At 33.9% G+C, this 19327-nt stretch overlaps 1 protein-coding gene across 5 annotated transcripts in view; it reads right to left on the reverse strand.

Moving 5' to 3' along the window:
* TRPC1 (transient receptor potential cation channel subfamily C member 1) overlaps window positions 1-19327 on the reverse strand; it is a 90265-nt gene that overhangs the window by 69334 nt on the left and 1604 nt on the right. For 3 of the 5 annotated variants that reach the window (XM_011364447.2, XM_023533159.1, XM_023533161.1), the window contains exon 2: window positions 3089-3243. The exons of 1 other annotated variant lie outside the window; for it this stretch is intronic. In XM_011364447.2, the coding sequence (XP_011362749.1) occupies window positions 3089-3243 (155 nt within the window). Of the gene's footprint in view, window positions 1-3088; window positions 3244-16823; window positions 17044-19327 lie in introns of those variants that run through there. One more of the 5 variants, XM_023533160.1, reaches the window with a different exon arrangement.

Consider the following 19327-nt stretch of genomic DNA (forward strand, 5'->3'; position numbering starts at 1 on the left):
CCAAATTTAAATACTTACTAAGTTTTATCAATTCTTCCTTCATAACATCTCTCATATCTGCCATTTCCCTCCCTATTCTTATAGACGCTATTCTGGTTCAGGCTTTAACCTCTTCATGTCTAAATTACTGTAAAAACTGCTCACCCAACCTATAGCCTTCTCCATTTTCCATTTTTTAATTTATACCGAACACAGCCACTAGAATAGTTTTTCTAAAATACCACATCACATCCTTTCTCAAAAATCATTTCATGATCCCACTATCTATCATATAAAACTCAAATACTTGGCCTAGCAATCAGACCAATTTTACCAGTTTTGTTTTAGTTATTTTTCCAGGTATTTCCCACTACTCTCCAACCCAAATATTTTGTTTAAAAAAGCTAAATCAATTCACTATTTCAAGAATACACATTGTACTTGCCTTTGTTTATTCTTCTCCACATGCCCTATTCCCGTCCTATCTAGTTTTACCCAGGTTCAGGTTCTAGGTAAAAGCATGGACTTAGAGGCAGACCCTGGATTCAAATTCCAGGTCTGTTATTTATAGAGTGACTCTGAGCAAGTTACTTAGCTTTTTTGTCCCTTGGTTTCCTCCTCTGTAAAATAGGGGTAATAATAGCATCTCATAGGGCTATTGTGAGGATTAAGGAAGTAGAATATAGTTAAGGTTTCTGGCACATAGTAGTAGTACTATCTACACATTAGCATTTATTAAAAATTCAAAGCTCAACTGACACTCTTCCATGAAACCTTTCTTGATAGCTCCAATCCACCGTGATCTTCTCTTTTCTATGTTTCCAAAAACATTTATTGTAAACCACAAAAGTTCAAGTGTAACACAGGGTTTCTCAATAGTGGCACTGCTGACATTTTAGGCCAGATAATTCTTTGTTGTTGGGAGCTATCCTGGGCACTGTAGGATATTGGGCAGCATCTGTAGCATCTACTCACCAGATGCCAGTAGTAACCCAACCCGCAGCTGTGAAACCAAATATGTCTCCAGACATTGCCAAATGTCCCCTAAAGGGCAAAATCATCCAGTTGAGAACTACTAGTATAACACAAGATAAAATACATAAAAACATTCAAAGCAATATACAAGGGTCAAGTATTATTACCATTCAGCACTTATCAAATACACTTTTGTATTTTTTAATTGATTTGAAATTTGTATGTACTTTCATTGTCCAATTCGTTTGAATATCCTTTAGCACAGAACTCATGTTTATTCATTCCACAATCACACCTAATGGAAGACCTTGGACATCTGTTGATTAATAGATGAGATAAAGGTAACCTGAGACAGAAAGCAGTGAACTGGAAAGAGCATGGGATTTGCAGTCAGAAGATCAGGTTCAAATCTTAAATTTGCGCTTATTTTAGAACTTTGGGCAATTCATTAAAGTCTATGAGCCTCAGTTTTCTGAGTTTTTCTCAGTTTTATAAAACGTAACATCTCTATAGGCTGGCTGTGATGCTCGAATGTGATCAGGTATGTGAAAGAATCATGTATATTGCAGAATTATTATATACATAGAATCGTATGTATAAAAAGACAAAAATAATTATTGTACTATAATACCTCTTTTATCCAGAATCTTCCAAGACTTCCTTTATAATTTTAGTTTCTAGGAAACTGAAGCTTATGCCTTTAAGTGTTTAACTATGAAATTTAAACTATTTTGATGGAAGTTTCTGGTTTTAGAAGTATATATATATATATATATGTATATATATATATATACTTCTTTCCTCTAAAACAATAGGCACTGAATATAATTTAATTTTTCCTAAGTCTGGACCATTATTATAAACATTAATTACCATTCTAAAATACAGTTCTCTCAGAGATTATCAGATATGTAATGCTGTTGATTTCTTTATTAGTCAGAGGTACTGTGCCTCATTTGGTTCCACTACAGCCCTCATGCCCCTGCTGTTGCCCCTCTAATTCTCTATGGATTAGAAAACTAAGTAAGTTTGCTAAAGTGGAATCTAAAATGAGAAAAAAATAGTCTTTGAAGGAGGGGTCCAGAAGTATGCCTCTCACTAAAGTTCATAAACGGGAAACTTCACGTCATCTTCTCTGGCTGCTCAAAGGTATTTTTTACTTACTTTCTGGGTCTCATTGGTGTTTTGAGCAACTGAAATTGCTGGAAAGCAATTTCTTAGTCTACTCTAAATATGTATATGTAGAGACAGTACCATATGTTGTAATACATATATATAATAGAAATGTACATAGAACTAACCTACTTATATTTTTAAAACATTTTAAGTGCTTTCTGAAGACACTCAAAAAAAATCTCATTAAGTTAAAGCTACAACAGAGCAAACAATCATACTGTTTGAAAGAAAAAAAGAGCCAGCATTCATGTGCTAAGTCCAATCAAAGGCAAACTAAAAAGGAAAATAGTAAATTTCCTTCAGAATCTCTTGACTGAATTATTTCAAGACTTGCATGCCTGCTTTTCTACTTAAACTGATGAAGTTATGAAAGGTCAATATTTTCCAATTTAAAAAAAAATTCATTCACCTTTCATTACAAGCAAACATTAAGTTTGAGGCAAAAAGGAAAATTTAATAAAACTTAAGAGAAAATCAGAGTCAAACTGAAAATTGCTTTGTGAGTCAGGAGCATTCTGTTCTTAGGCTTGTAAATTATATGGGTCACAGAAAAACCTGTTCCCCTAACGCTTCCAGAACACTTGTATATTTTTAGATATATAATATTATACACATGTAATATCATAATAGTATAACAAAAACAAACTCATCTTTAATAAGTCATGATAATTTACCTCTGTCAGATATTATAAAACATACAAGGGAGGAAAAGTGAAAGGGGAGGAAAAAAATAAATCAAGTCAAAATATTATACTTTAAAAAAAAGGCTTTTGGTTTGTTTTTAAAACTTTTCATGTCTTAAAACCAAATAAAAAGTAAAAGAGAGAAGAAAGAGCAAGAAAAGAAGGAAGAAATAAAAGAAAAGAGATAGGGAAGGAGGGAGGGAGAGAGGAAACTAGAAAGAAGAAAACATGGCATATCTAACAGTACTTCTGGATAAAATTATCTAGCCTTGTACCTGACAACCGTAGTCCAAAAGAAGCTGCAGTATATCCAAGTTTTCGTTTTCAATAGTTATGGTAACAGCATTTCTCCCAAGCACATCTACGCAATTTATGTTCAAGTCACCTGAACTGTTTTCCTCCAAAATCTTTTTAACCATATAATAGTCACCTAAATAACAATATACAAACATAATTTAATATTCATGACATTAACTATAAAAAACTTAGCCTGTTGATTTAAACAATTAAAAAACCTAAACTCATTTTTGTATATGGAAATGTGCAAAGAAAATGTGAACATTTTCTTGCTGAAAACTTGTATCCTGATAGTATGTACATCAGCTGCAAACATAAAAGTAGAAAAAATTTTAATGTGCGGTTTGAAATAAAAGTTGTTAGTTTAAAATTCATAACTGAATGATTATAGGAGAGAAACTTTTAGAAGATATTTAAAGCAATAAAGAATGTCCAAGAGCACAAACTGAAAGCTAGAAAAATTAGAAGCTTAAAATATTTAAGTTTTACACCTCAAATACATATATATTTACTTGAGTATCATAATAGTTAAAAATGAGATCTAGTAATAAGTGGAAGATATTATGAAGAGGAAAGAGAGCATGAATGTGTATATGTTTGAGAAAAGAATGCCTGAAATTCCTTTTCTCTCCTCCCCACTCACCCAACACACACACGCTCTATCCCATAAATGAAGCTGTTGAGATTAAATGACCAGGGAACGGTCAATTCACACTCTAAGGCAGGACTAGAAATAACGTTGGTTGAGGATAAAATCAGAATATTTCAAAGTAAAATTTTGACCTGTCAGGAGCATGCGGATTTCCTTCTGCCTAACTCTAGCCCACATCAAAACAGTCGACCCATTGAGTAAAATGAGAATAATCAAGGAGGTAATCATTTTCACGGAGGGCCCAGTATATTTGTCTGCTGCCAGCTGGTGAAGTAATAAGGGGAATAAAAAAAATGCTAATAAACTAAACAAAGAAAGAAAAGTCGGTTTTGTTTGTTATATTTCATTTTACTTTTAAAACATAATATGAATAAACCATTTTAAGTGACTTGCAAATATATTTGTTCCTTAGATACCTATGAATAAGAAGCAGAAAAAGTACAGAGTAGAAACCAGAAGGAAAAAGAAATGAATAATTTCATGATACGTAAAGAGTAAATTCTAAAACTGGACTAAGAAAGGTAACAGATTTTTGTTTAAATTTCAAATAAAATTGCTGTTATTTTTTGCCAATGACTTTAGTCCCCGCACATTTTGTAATAAGGTGAATGGTAATTTTATTGATGGCATATTTCCTCAGCTACCTCAAGAAGAAAATTAGTCACAAAAAGAAATAATAGCACTACTAATTAATGTTCAGACACTAATACTCCATGGCAAAAACCTTTCAAATCCTTCACAAAGTGAAGCTCTTAGTCACAAGTTGAACCAAGAGTGAACCCACAAATAGACCAGTGAAAATTTATCACTATTACTGGAAAATAACATTTAAAATCTTATTTCAGGTGAATTTATTTCAATATCTTAGTAGCAGAATACTATCCATAAGAACTGCTATATTTTCTTTGATACCATGTGTCTAAGTGAGGATTAATTTTTAATTTATCCTGCTTGAGACTCATTAGGCTTTCTGAATCTAAAATCTGCCCTTCATAAATTTTGTAATATTTTCAGCCATTATCTCTTCAAATATTGCTGCATCCCCATATTATTTTTTCTATTAGAACTCCTACTAGATATTATGTTGGATTATCTCAATCCAATTTTTATGTCTCCAAAGATTTATTATTTTCTTCTCTTTCTTGCATTCTGGATAATTTCTTCAGATCTCTCTTCTAATCACTTATTCCTCCTTCAACTATTTCTGATTAACCCATTCATTGATTTTTTAAAAAATTTAATGGCTTTTTTAATTCTGCAAGTTTTACTGGATTCCTTTTCAAATCTTCTGATTTACTTTTTCATGTTTTCATTTCCTTAACTTTTAGTCATTTTTAAACATACTTATTTTATGGTCTCTATATAACAATTACCTGAAGGTCTTAGGGATTTAATCCTATTTGTTGTGACCTGTTGACTTGTATTAATGGATAACTATCTTCTGAATTTTTTTAATGCGTATTATAAACTCAACTTCATACTTACTTGTAGGGATCCTGGTAGCCTAGTTTGAAAGCTTGTCCCACCAAGGATGTTTTGTGTTTGCTTCTTCCAGTAACTCAGAGGTTTTGCTGTCCTATGAATCCTTTTTATATTTCTTTCTAAGTTTAGGCTTTCCCAGACCAAGTACGTCATATTTATTTAAACCCCAAGCCAACATGAGGCAGAACCATAGTTGTAAATTCTTAGGGGAGTCTTATTTACAAGCTTCTTCATAGTCTCCTTGTGCTAGTAGACAGTTTCTTTTCCTTATCTAACCATTTGCTAAAGGTAGGTCCTTTAAAGATACTGGTTTCATGCACGGATGTTGTTCCAATTCCTCACTTTATAGAGACGCAGGCCTGTAACCCATTTTCATATGAGCATTAAAATTCAAATCCCGACAATGTCCAAACCAATAACTGTCATCCCCATGCATAGAGCAGCCAAAATGTCAGCTTACACCCTCCTCTGCTTTTTAGTCTTTTCTCCATTTTTGGATCCTGAGTGTTTCTCTTACTTTCATGAAAGCTCAGTTGTTCATTTAAAAGGATGCTTGCTATATTTTAGCTAGCATTTCTAGGTGATTTGCAGCAGAAGGATTTTCAGATGATCTAGTCAGCCATATTACTATAGATAGAAAAGTATAAAGAACTATATACATATAATTATTATAAAATTTTCCAAATTTTAGGTACAGCAGATGGACAAAAACAACTGCTACACGTTTTAAAACTTTAGACTGCTGTTTAAAAAGTAATCGTATTGCAAATGTCAGATATTCCAGCCTTAAGGTTTCAAAGACTATTTCCATTACAATCAGGGGCCTATACAAGGAAAAAAACCTTAAAAATCAGAAGATAATAAATAATTTTCGCCCCTAAAAATAATAAAAAGTTTCACATTGCCAAAGCTGACACACTCATGCAAATAAAAATTACATGTTACAGACACAGGACCTATAGGAAACTTAGACTGGTTTCTAAGCATTCCACCAAAGTTTATATTTGCAAGCCATTTAAAACAATGGACTGTATTCAAAAATCCCAGAACAGTCTTAATATTTAAGATGAGTGTATATGTAAAAAGAGATTAGGAAATTTAAAATATCTAGTAAGAAGTTAGTTAGAGAGCAAGGACTACAATTCAAAATGCGTTCTTATGAGGTGGCTGGAAGAGAGAATGGAAATGGAGACAAGTAAATCTTGGTGGGGCTCCAGTTACCAAGTTGTTAAAGTTGTCAGAGTCATCTTGTCAACTTTTTAAAAACTAAATCTGGGATCTTTGGAAATATGGCAGAGTGAGAGACATCCCCAGATTTCTCCCCTTGAAACAAAAACAAGTTGAACACCTAAAACTCAACAAAAAACACCCAAACTACACACCAGCATGTCTGAGTGTGGGATCTGCTTATAAGGCCTACCACAGGTCAGAACCCCAGGTGTCAGGTGGTGGACCAGGAGTAATAAAGAAGCTGCCTCTAGCATCTGCCAGAGTTCCCTGCAAGAGGAGGGGGAGGGGAGAAGGAGCGTTGAGTTCCTGTGGTGAGTTCCCTGAACAGCCCTGCCTGGGAAAACTGCAGGGCCCAGTTATCAGGGCAGAAAGCAGAGAAGCAGAACGGGACTACAGAGGAACAAGTTGATTTTTACTGGCCACAGTTGCAAAACTGGAGCTGAGCTGCAGCCCCCAACCCACAACCCAGAGGGTCCCTCCCCCTATACCCTCCAAAAATGATCTCTGCAGAGCCCCAGGGGAATCTGAGCAAACGCTGCCAAGACTGTTGCTGACACTGACAGGGACTGAAACTGAGGATAGTGAGCGTGATTAAAGATCTACAAGGAAATTTAAAAAGTGTTATTAAGACTTTATATAAAGCAGGGATCCGAGAGGCTTACACGTCACCTACTGGAAACCAAAAGAAAAGTGCCTTCTTTGCACAAGGCTAAAGAGAGACCTTTATATAATAAATCTTCTTTCTGGAAAAACAGCAGAATACATTTCCATTAATGCCCAGGTGGAGAAATAGTCCATTAAACACCATGAACAACCAAGGATACAAGGCATCTCAGAAAGAAAGAGAAAAATCTCCAGAAAATAAGCTTACAGACATAGAAATATGTGACTTAAATGACAGAGAAATCAGGATGTTACTTCGGAAAAAACTCAATGAGATCCAAAACGAATCGTATGAACAATTTCAGGAATTGAAAAAACAAATGGATGAGCAGAGCAAGGAGACTGAAACCTCAAAAGGGACCAAACAGAACTTCTGGAGAAGAAGAACACACTGCAAGAGATGAAAAATGAAATAGCAAGCTTGGGAAATGAGAGTCGACCAAATGGAGGAAAGGATTGGTGATATCGAAGACAGAAATCTAGAAATAAATCAGAAGGAAGAAGAGAGAACCCAAGGAATGAAAAAGAAATTCAAGAACTAGCTGATACCATCAGGAGAGGAAACATAAGAATAATGGGCATTATCGAAGGCGAGAAAAAGGAACAGAGATTAGAAAGCATTTTCAGACAAATAGTGGATGAGATTTTCCCAAATCTAAGGAATGAACTGGAGCCTGGAATTCAAAAAGTCAACAGAACACCCAATTACCTCAACCCAACAGGCCTTCACCTAGACACATTGTATTAAAATTATCAAAAATCAATGGACAAAGACAGAATTTTCAAGGCAGAAAAAAATGGTAACTTATAAAGGTAAACCCATTAGATTATCCTCGGACTTCTCAATGTGAACCTTAAATAGTATCAAATATTTAAACTATTAAGTGAAAGGAACTTCCTGCCTAGAATAATGCATCTAGCTAAGCTCTCCTTAGATATGAAGGAGAAATTAAGACTTCCAGACATACAAAAATTGAGGGAATTCTCCACTACAAGGCCTGCACTACAGGAAATACTGAAAGGGGTCAGTTCACCTAAAACAAAATGACAAAAAGAAAAAGAAATAATCAGGAGTAAAGTGACTATCAGGCAAATAGAAGCAGAGGAGTACAACCCTTACTAAGAACAGGGCATTATAAGCTTAAATAACAAGAAGAGAATTGTTTTAACAAGATAGTAATGAACGTTCAGCATACATAGGAACAAACTGACATAACAATGACTGAAAAGGGGAAGATTCACATATCCAAATTTGCAAATGAAAATGGAGATAAGGCACATGAAGAAGAAAATGGACTGTATATATACAACTGTCTTTTATATAACTATCATTATATTTGGCGTATGGTAACCAGATGCCAAAGATTCAGAACAGTTGTATATAACATAAAACAAGAAGGATCAGAGGGAAAACCCGCAAAAGCCAACCAAAACAAACAAACAAAAAAAACCAGAAGCACAAGGACAAGGAAGGAAGCAATGGAAACACTGAGCTACCAGAAAGCAAAAGGTAAAATGGCTATAAGATCTCATATTTCGATAATCACTCTAAATGTAAATGGATTGAACTCACCAATCAAAAGGCACAGAGTTGCAGATTGGATCAAAAAACAAAACCCAACCATATGCTGCCTCCAGGAGACACATCTCAGCTCCAAAGACAAATACAGATGCAGAGTGAAAGAGTGGAAAATGATATTTCAAGCAAATGGCATTCAGAGAAAAGTGGGAGCAGTGGTACTAATATGACGAAATAGACTTAAAAAAAAGGTAAAGAAAAATATTGAGGGACACTTCATAATGATAAAGGGAATCATGCACAAAGAAGAAATAACACTTAATATCTATGCTCCCAATCAGGGAGCCCCAAAATATAGAGGGCAATTACTAACAGAAATAAAGGGAGAAACAGACCAAAATACTATTGTAGGAGGGAACCTAAATACCCCACTGTCGGATATGGACAGATTATCCAAACAGAAAATCAATAAGGAAATAACATCCTTAAAAGACACATTAGACCAAGTGGACATAATTGACATTTAAAGAGCCTTCCATCCCAAAACAGCTGTTTGTACATTCTTCTCTAGTGCACACGAAACATTCTCAAGAATCGACCACATACTGGGATACAGAGATAGCCTCAACAAATATAAGAGGGTTGAAATCATACCAACCAGATTCTCTGATCATAATGTTTTGAAACTAGAGATAAACTGCAGAAAGAAATCAAAAACAAACACAAATATATGGAGATTGAACAACATGCTACGGAAGAATAACTGGGTCAGAGAAGAAATAAAAAGAGAGATCAAGAGACATAGAAATGAATGATGATAGCACAATATATCAAAACTTTTAGGACACAGCAAAAGTGGTCATAAGAGGAAAGTTCATATCATTACAGGTCTACCTCCAAAAACAAGAACGAGCCCAAATAAACAACCTAATGCTTCATCTTAAAAAATTAGAAAAGGAAGAACAAATGAAGCCTAAAATCAGCAGAAGGAAAGAAATAATAAAAATTAGAGCAGAAATAAATGAAATTGAAAACAAACAAACAAAAAAAAAATAGAAAAAATTAATGCAACAGAGAGCTGGTTCTTCGAGGTTAATAAAATTGACAAATCCCTGGCTAGACTTACTAAAGAAAAAAGAGAAAGGACACAAATAAACAAAATCAGAGATGAAAGAGGGGAAATTACAACAGACATCGCAGAAGTACAAAGGATCATACAAGAATACTATGAAAAAGTATATAACACCAAATTTAATAACCTAGAAGAAATGGACCAGTACTTAGAAAAATACAATCTTTCTAGACTGAATTAAGATCTGGAAAATCTAAATAGACCGTTCAGCAGTATGAAAATTGAAACAATCATCAAAAACCTGCCAAAAAGTAAAAGTCCAGGAACAGATGGCTTCACCAGTGAATTCTACCAAACATTCAAAGAAGATTTAATTCGTATTCTCCTCAAACTCTTCCAGATAATTGAAGAGGAGACAATACTTCCCACCTCAGTTTATGAGGCCAATATTACTCTGATACCAAAACATGGTAAAGGTAACACACAGATCAGTATCTCTGATGAACACAGATGCGAAAATCCTCAATAAGATACTAGCGAACTGAATATAGCAACATATTAAAAAGATTACACACCATGATCAAGTGGGCTTCATCCCAGGGGCAGAGATGGTTCGACATACGCAAATCAATTAATGTGATACACCACATAAACAAATTATAAAAAAAGAATCATATGATCAGATCAATAGATGCAGTAAAAGCCTTTGACAAGATACAGCATTGTTTATGATCAAAACACTTAACAAAATCGGTATAGAAGGAAAGTACCTTAACATAATAAAGACCATCTATTACAAGCTCTCAGCCAACATTACACTTTCTACTGAAAAACTACAAACCTTCCCTTTAAGGTCAGGAACAAAGCAAGGCTGTCCACTATTGCCACTGTGATTCAATATAACATTGGAGGTCCTAGCAAGTGCAATCAGACAAGAAAATGGTATAAAAGGCATGCAAATAGGAAATGAAGAAGTCAAACTGTCACTATTTGCAGATGACACGATTTTCTATATAGAAAACCCTAAAGACTGTACAAAGACACTACTAGAAACAATAAGCAAATACAGTAAAGTCTCTGGATACAAAATCAATGTTCAAAAATCCATAGCATTCCTATACTTTAGTAATGAAGCGTCAGAAAAAGAAGTGTAAAAAATAATTCCTTTTGCGATTGCAACACAAAGAATCAAATACCTAGGGATGAATCTAATGAAACATGTGAAGGGCCTATATAATGAAAACTATAAGACCTTATTAAAAGGAATTGAAGAAGATAGAAAGAAATGGAAAGATATTCCATGTTCTTGGATTAGAAGAATCAACATAATTAAAATAACCAGATTACCTAAAGCATTATGCAGATTTAATGCAATCCCCACCAAAATCCCATTGGCATTTTTTAAAGAAATAGAACACAAAATCATCAGATTTGTATGGAAGCACAAAGCCAAAGCCATCCTGAGAAAACAGAATGAGGATGGGGGCATCACATTGCCCAACTTCAAATTATACTACAAAGTGACAGTAATCAAAACAGCATAGTATTGACAGCAAAACACACACACAACTAGTGGAACAGAATCGAGAGTCCAGAAATAAACCCATATTTATACGGGCCAATAATTTTCAACGCAGAAGCCAAAAACATACAGTGGAGAATGGAAAGCCTCTTCAATAAATGGTGCTGGGATGACTGAAAAACCACCTGCAAAAGATTGAAAGTAGCCTGTTGTCTATCACCACACACCAAAATTAACTCAAAATGAATTAAGGACCTGAATATAAGACCTGAAACAATAAAATGCATAGAAGAAAACATAGGAACTAAAGTCAAGGACCTTAAAATCCTTAAAGAGGATTTTATAAATTTAACCTCAAAAACAAGGCAAGTAAAAGCTAAAATAAATGAATGGGGCTACATCAAACTAAAAAGCTTCTGCTCAGCAAAAGAAATCATCAACAAGGTAAAGAGAGAACCATCCGAATGGGAAAACATATTTGCAAGCAACACCTTTGATATATAATATCCAAAATATACAAAGAACTCATATGACTCAATAACAACAAAAAAATAAATGATCCAATCAAAATATGGGTGGAGGACCTGAACAGACACTTCTCCCTAGAGGACATACAAATATATGAGAAGATAGTCAACATTGCTAGCTATTAGGGAAATGCAAATCAAAACCACAATGCGATACCATCTCGCACCTGTTAGAATAGCCATAATTAATAGGACAAGTAATAAAACAAATGTTGGAGAGGATGCAGAGAAAAGGAACCCTCATACACTGCTGGTGGGACTGAAAATTGGTACAGCCGCTATGGAAAACAGTGTGGAGGTTCCTCAAAAAACTAAGAATTGGTCTACCATATGAGCCAGCAATCCCTCTCCTGGGTATTTACCCCAAAGACTTGAAAACCCATATCCAAAAAAATATTTGCACACTGATGTTCACAGCAGCATTATTCATGGTGGCCAGGACATGGAAGCAACCAAAGTGTCCTACGATAGATGACTGACTAAAGAATCTGTGGTACATATATATTATTCAGCCATAAGAAGAGATGAAATACTGCCATTTGTGACAACCTGGATAGACCTCGAGATAATCATGCTAAGTGAAATAAGCCAGAAAGAAAAAGTTGAAATCACATGATATCATTTATATGTGAGATATAAACCTAAAAGCAACAAATGAGCATGACAAACAGAGAATCATGGACACGGACAATAGGCTAGTGGTTACCAGAGGAGTATAGACTAGTGGTTACTAGTGGGGTGGTGGATGAAGGAGGAGGGAGACAAGGTAAAAGGGGTCAAATATAGGGTTTAGGGGGAAGGTGAAGTGAGTAAAGGTAGCTGAAGGAAACTGGACTTTGGGTGGTAAACACACTATAGAATATACAGATGTCAAATGATAATGCACACCTGAAAATTTTATAATTGTATTAACCAATGTTACCCCAATAAAAATTAAAAATAAAAATAAAAATAAAAAATCTGAAAAAATGCCTTATGTCAGATGAATACACGTTGTCCATTTTATATTTAAATTGCTTTTAAGAGTAACATATCTTTTGTTTTTAAAATATAACATATAGAAGGAAATTCAACATAATCTGTTTACTTTTTTGGCTAGATGGCTGTTGTTTATTCAATGAAGAAGAAATAATTTTTTTTCAAGAAATCTTTCCAGTATACCAATTCAACAGCAAGTCTTCACAGTCTGCTCTCCAAAATTCTCTCTCATACTCATCCTCTTGTATCCATGCATACTGGTACCGGCAGTCCAAGCTACCACCACCTCTCTCCTGGGCTCTGCAATAGCTTTCTTACTGATATAGCTGCCTACAATCTAGTACAGGGGTCAATAAAGTTTTTCTGTAAAGGGCCACAGAGTAAATGTTTTAGGCTTTTCAGGACATAATATCTGTCACATGTACTCAACTCTGCCCTTTGCAGCACAAAAGTGATCATAGACTCTATGTACACAAATGAGCTCTAATGTGTTCCAATAGAACTTTATTTATGAGTACTGCATTTCATAGAATTTTCACGTTATAAAATGTTCTTTTTATTTATTTCCAACCATTTGAAATGTCAAAACTATTCTTAGCCTACAGACCTTGCAAAAACAGGCGATTTGTGGATTTGGCCTGTGGGTCATAGTTTGCCCACCACTGTTCTAGCCCAATCCCTTTAATCCACTCTGTACTGGCAGCCAGAGTGATCTTTTTAAAACTCAAATCATATCAATCTTATAATCCTCAAGATTTTCCATCACACTTAAATGCCAAAATCTTTACTGTGGCTTACTAAGCATTATGGGACCTGGGCCTTGCTACCATACTGAATTTACCTTGTTCCATTCTCCCACTCACCAACCATGATCTTTCGAGAACAGTGTTTTCCAAACTGCAGGCTGCAACCCTTTAGCAGTCATAAAATCAATGTAGTGAATCTTAATCAACAATTTTAAAAAATAAAATAGTATATAAAATATCAGGGTAATATCATGGAACCTTAGCAACAAATTTACTCTTCCCAATTGTGATAAACCCTTGAGAAATACAGTGGAGAAATGCTACAATATCAATTAAGAACAGATGATTCCATTTTTTCTTCATTGGCATCTTGTTTTATTTTCTGGCATATGATGGTAAATTTCAACATCACTAAAATGAGTGCATTAATGTTTAATTTTATAGTAACCAAATTTCCAGTTTAGTGTGAAGTATGGAAGAATTTATCTGTCAAAAAAAAAATCTATAAAGCTTCTACAACAGTTTTTGAATGTGGTAACCACAACATTCTAATTGAACTATTACTAAAGACACTTAAAGCAGAAGATTTTATTAGTAAGAGGAAAAAAGAATAAAGAAGTAAAAAAATACAAAGACTTGATCAAATTCAATTGCTGGATCTAGAAATATAAATAGTGACAATACTGATTAAAAAGTTAACTCTACAGCAAACATCAAATTAGTTTGTACCAAATTCTAAAAAGAAAAAAGTTACATGCAAGGCTTTTACAGTGAAAATGATTTAAAATGTAGTTTTACCAAATGTGCGAAACCCAATATTTATCATAGGCCCCAATGTATCTGTAATCATATTGCTGTGAATGAAACCTTCAAAATTAAAGATCCTCAGAAACTGTCCATAGTACTTTGACTATTTTTGAAAAAAGATAATTATTACCATAATTTCATAATTTCTTGGTCATTTGTGACTGTTAATGAAGACTATTAATTACTATTACTATTAATGAAGACTATTAATTACTATTACTATTACATTACTATTATAATGATATTATCTGGCAAAAGAGCAAAGATTCACACTGCTGTAGAAAACAGACTCATAGCATAGAAAGTAATGCTGATATATTTAAGTAAATTAGTTAATAAATTAAAAATCAACAGCATATTCTTGAATCTACTAGAATATAATTAGAAGCAATGTTTATTTTATAATTAGAGTCGGATATATGACTTGAGATCTAATTCAGTGATGTTGCAAGTTGTATAAAACTTTATAGCAGATATGTAGTAACAGTTTCATAAAGAATTTACTTAAATTTAATCTCACATAGATTTAAATTATATATATTCACAGAACTGAAAAAGTACACTATTGATCAATATAAACTAAGCTAAAAAATATAAAAGAATTAGTGATGGAGCAACAAATATGACCAGAAAATAAACATGAGTTATTTTTTTTAATTAACATAAGTTTTAATAACAGTGCTGATCACCACTTTTTATGTCACAAAGTATGGCATCCAAAGAAATTCCACTGAATCTCATAACTATATTGATATGGTACTGCAATTCTTTTAGTCCTGATAATTAATTCAGTTAGGCTCTTAAAAATCACTACTTATCACCTCTTAGTGACAGTTTTTGAGCTGCTCATTACATATAGTTAAACTACTAATCTTAGATCTTAAACTTCTTGGGTATCATTAAATTTGATGAAGTCAATTATGAAGAAGTTATTTATAGCACTGGCAGCAGGGAAGAAGAGGAATTATTCTTAGATGGCAATGATCTCAATGCAATAAAATTTAATCTTTCAACACCATTCCCCAAATCTATAATATACAGGGTAAAGAGGTTTGGGTTACATTTTTTTAAATTGCCCAGATAAAAGACTGAGTACTAAGAATATCTCATTTTCCAAGTCACAAATAGGCCATTGAAGTTAAATTGAGCATTAGTTTCTTCTCTTCAGACAAATTAGGTACAAACATACTTTTCCCCCCTTATTGCTCCTGACAAGAACATAGGAGAGCATCTAAAGGATGGGGATGTGGTCAGTTATTCCTTGATAAAGCATCTTTCCAGAGTCTTAATACAATTAAGAACTTGATAAATCTATTGAGATGATGACTTACAGAAAAGAGCAGCAAATTAAAAATGAAATAAAGAAAACCTGTGGAAACACTACAAAGAAATGCCAGTATTACAGTATAGTGAAGTAGCTAGCTGCTCAATGATTAATCTGTTATAAACCATCCATCAATATTTTAGTGATTCAAGTATTTTTTTGTTAAAATAGCAATGAATGATACACCATGGCAGCACTGGTGATTTGAAGAGCTCTCCTGCACAAAATACTTAAATGCTACGCATAATAACAATTTGTAAAATATTTGTAAGATTTTGTCTACAGTACTCTCCATATCTCTCTTTTCTGCAAAGTTTTCTTCCCTTACAGCACATACTTCATTACATTAAGTGTCCCTTGTCAACATAAAACTTCCTAGGACCCAAGACGTAGTCAATATAAACTACCAAGTACTCTGAACTTTTTCTTCCCACTACCATCCTCTCTCACCCCTTCCAACTTCAAAATCTCTTCTCAAATAGCTAAAAAGAAAAAAGTCCCATAAATATATTAAGGTGTTATTAAAACAGCAGCTTAATATTACTTCTCCCAGAAATGTTGCCCACTTTAAAATAGTATGCTTAGCCCACAGATATGCAAAGTTTATGTAAGAATTCAGGCATCAAAGCACCCTACCACATAATGCATTAAATCATGTCACAAAGTGACACAGACTCTAGACTAGATGAGCCCAAGGATAAAGATGAAATTCAGCTCTCTCCATCTGTCCCCTGCCCTCATGTTGAGATTTCAAGAAGGGCCTCCTGACTCATTAATTGCAAATCAAATTTCCTGAAAATGCTCTTCATGGGGATTTGGCAGGGACTGAATCCTGAACGGAATCCTTTTATCATTTCTTTCTTCTACACAAGAACTAATTACTGATTATCAGCAAATTAAGGGGTTTACATAGGTTTAGCTCGAGAATCTATAATAAAAGTTACCATCTACTCAATGGTTACTTTAAAACAGGTGAATTAACATGAACTATGTTTAGTTTAGGTGCTTCCTAAATAAACATATTAACCCTTTCTCCAGCCAGCGAGTTCGAAGTATCATAGGCTTCCACAAATAAAAGTGGCTCATTACACACTAACTTTCAATGAGAGAAGAAAAAGACGTTGGTGGTAAGAATTACTGCTTAATATTTCATAAAACAACATAGCAAGCTCTTGTTTCATTTAAACTCACCTCTGAATTGCTGCATTCGATGTCTAAAAAGACTATGAATATACTTTCTGGGAATTTTACTTGGGGAGGAGTCCAGATTAACTATATATTACTGGCACAGGAACCTTCAAGTCACATTTTCTTCTAAACTTTATACAAAGAAAGGAACCAATGTTGAATATGAGATAATTCTGACCCATTTTCAAAATCAATAACAGCCACTATTAAGTGGCCACTACCTGGATCAGCACTTATCTAGACCTATTGAACTCATTTACATAAAAGTCAGCTACATAAACTATAAAACTATAAAATTGTTCTTTCCTAGTTTTTTTCTTTACTCTTTAATCTGTACACACCTTTTAAGGGCTCACCCATCCACTAACATACACATAACCACCTCATCCCCACAATTTTTGCTTTAGGAATTCTCCCTAAGTGTAGTATATTTTGAACATTTTGTGCATGGAGAGTAAGACTGCTAAATGAAAAGGATGAAAAAAAGAAGTGTTCTAGAGTAGGGTAGATCTGCTCTGGTGCTGTTAAAGTTTTTTTACTTTTATTGGATAAATAAGAGTAAAACCACAGAAATCAAGGTTATAAAACATTCATAGAGAGCAAGTTTAATCACCAACTAGTAAGTCCAAATATGGATGTCTTTTCTAATGCAAACGATTTTTCATTCATTCAACCAAAACTAGGTCAATATAAAATAGTGCTTAAAGTGCAGGCTCAAGATAGATCCTAGTTCTACTACTTCCTATCTAATGTAACCTTGGGCGAAGTAATTTTTAAATTTTGCTAAGCCTCATTTTCCTCATTTGTAAAGCGGGAATAACAGAAATGGCTCATGAGGTTGTGAGGATTAAATGAAATCATCTATTAAAAGCATATGCACTCTACCCCAAATAGCTGTTTTAATAAATAATTTTCATTTGGTTCGATGAAAGCTCTAATGTAATAGTGGAAGTTATAGCTATTCAGGAAACTTTTCATTTTTTAGATTTGTTTTGGATAATACTAAAAAGGCTTTTTTTTTCTTGTCTTGACTTTTTGTCTTTGCTTTCACTTGTCTTCGTTTTCTTCCCTTTTCTAATAAACTTTCCTTTTGACTCTTAAAAAAAAGGTTTAACAATATTAGTGAATACAAACATGAAAAAAAACTGCTATAACTCATATTTATTTTTTCCATGTAATGTCATTTTTCCAAATCTAACCCAAAGATCTCATTTTAACATACCTGAAACAGAAAAAATCTATTTAATGTCTCATTAAAAAATGTTTCAATTTATATGGAAGAAAAAAAATATGCATATTTACTTTCCACCCACCCCAAAAGCCAAATCTCTTCAAGGATCTTAATGTTACAAAATAGGAAACTGACAGACAATACCACTGCTATTTCAAGCAGCACTACTGGATAGGCTGCAAAACTGTCATATATTAAAACTCTCTTTTGCTTGAGATATGTCATGCAATAATCCTAAATATACCCACCATACAAGTACTCATTCCAATCATATTCCATTATGGCATTCCTTTATCCTCAGTTAGACAGGAATATTAAATTCCACTTCTTGACATACTTTGTTTTCTTTAAAATAACCATAGCTCAGTCAGCCGGGCTAGACACAACAGCCATTTACTCATTCTGGTACAACACAATCTTTTCCCCTCCTCTCTTAGAGAATTTTTGAGGGAAAAGAACTCACACAATCCACTCCGGTAATACTAAATATTTTACATAACCCACAGACAATGATTTTTGTGAGGTTATAGATATATATTCTATTTTTCTTTACATTTCCGAGACTAACGAATGCTTTCATAATATAATTTAGTACTTTTACATAAGAACATAAAAGTGGCTGACAGCAAACACAGGTGGACTTCATATGTCAATGTGTTTTCAAAAGTGTGTGTAAATAAAATCCTATTTCAAAAGCGGTAAGAGAGTTTTAAAAGGCTGTCATTTATTGAAAACACTCGCACATACAAACAAAAAATCCTTTGTAGCTAATCTTTTCACAATGTAAGTTGCCCTTTGGGTTTATGTTCTGGAAGTCGGCATGATTCTAAATAGAGTTTTCTTAAGTGAGCATGGCCATTTTAAGGTGTGAAAATTAATAAAGGTAAACTTCATTTGAAATGGTGTCAGGAGACCTGAAAGGGGTGCTCACATGCAGTATCAGGAGAGGTCAAATTACAATTTTTGGTCAATTACAGATTCCAACAGAAAAATCATCAGGATAGAGCCACCAATGGCAGGCCCCAACATAAAAGGTGTACACTGTATCTCCTACAAGATATCAACGACTCCAGCAACTCAGCCAATTTGAAACCTTCATATGCTGAAACTCTTGATTTTCTCCAGTGAACATTTGTTCAAAACCTCTCATAACTTTCTTTTTCTCCATAAAATAGCTTTCCTCTCCTTTGTTGGGCTTGCCTATGCCTTTTGCTACAGCTTACCTGTCCCGAATTACAATGCTTGCTGTTCCCAAATAAACCCATTTTTGCTGGTA

This window comes from Pteropus vampyrus, unplaced genomic scaffold (genome assembly GCF_000151845.1).
Source record: "Pteropus vampyrus isolate Shadow unplaced genomic scaffold, Pvam_2.0 Scaffold97, whole genome shotgun sequence".
Lineage (NCBI taxonomy): Eukaryota > Metazoa > Chordata > Mammalia > Chiroptera > Pteropodidae > Pteropus > Pteropus vampyrus.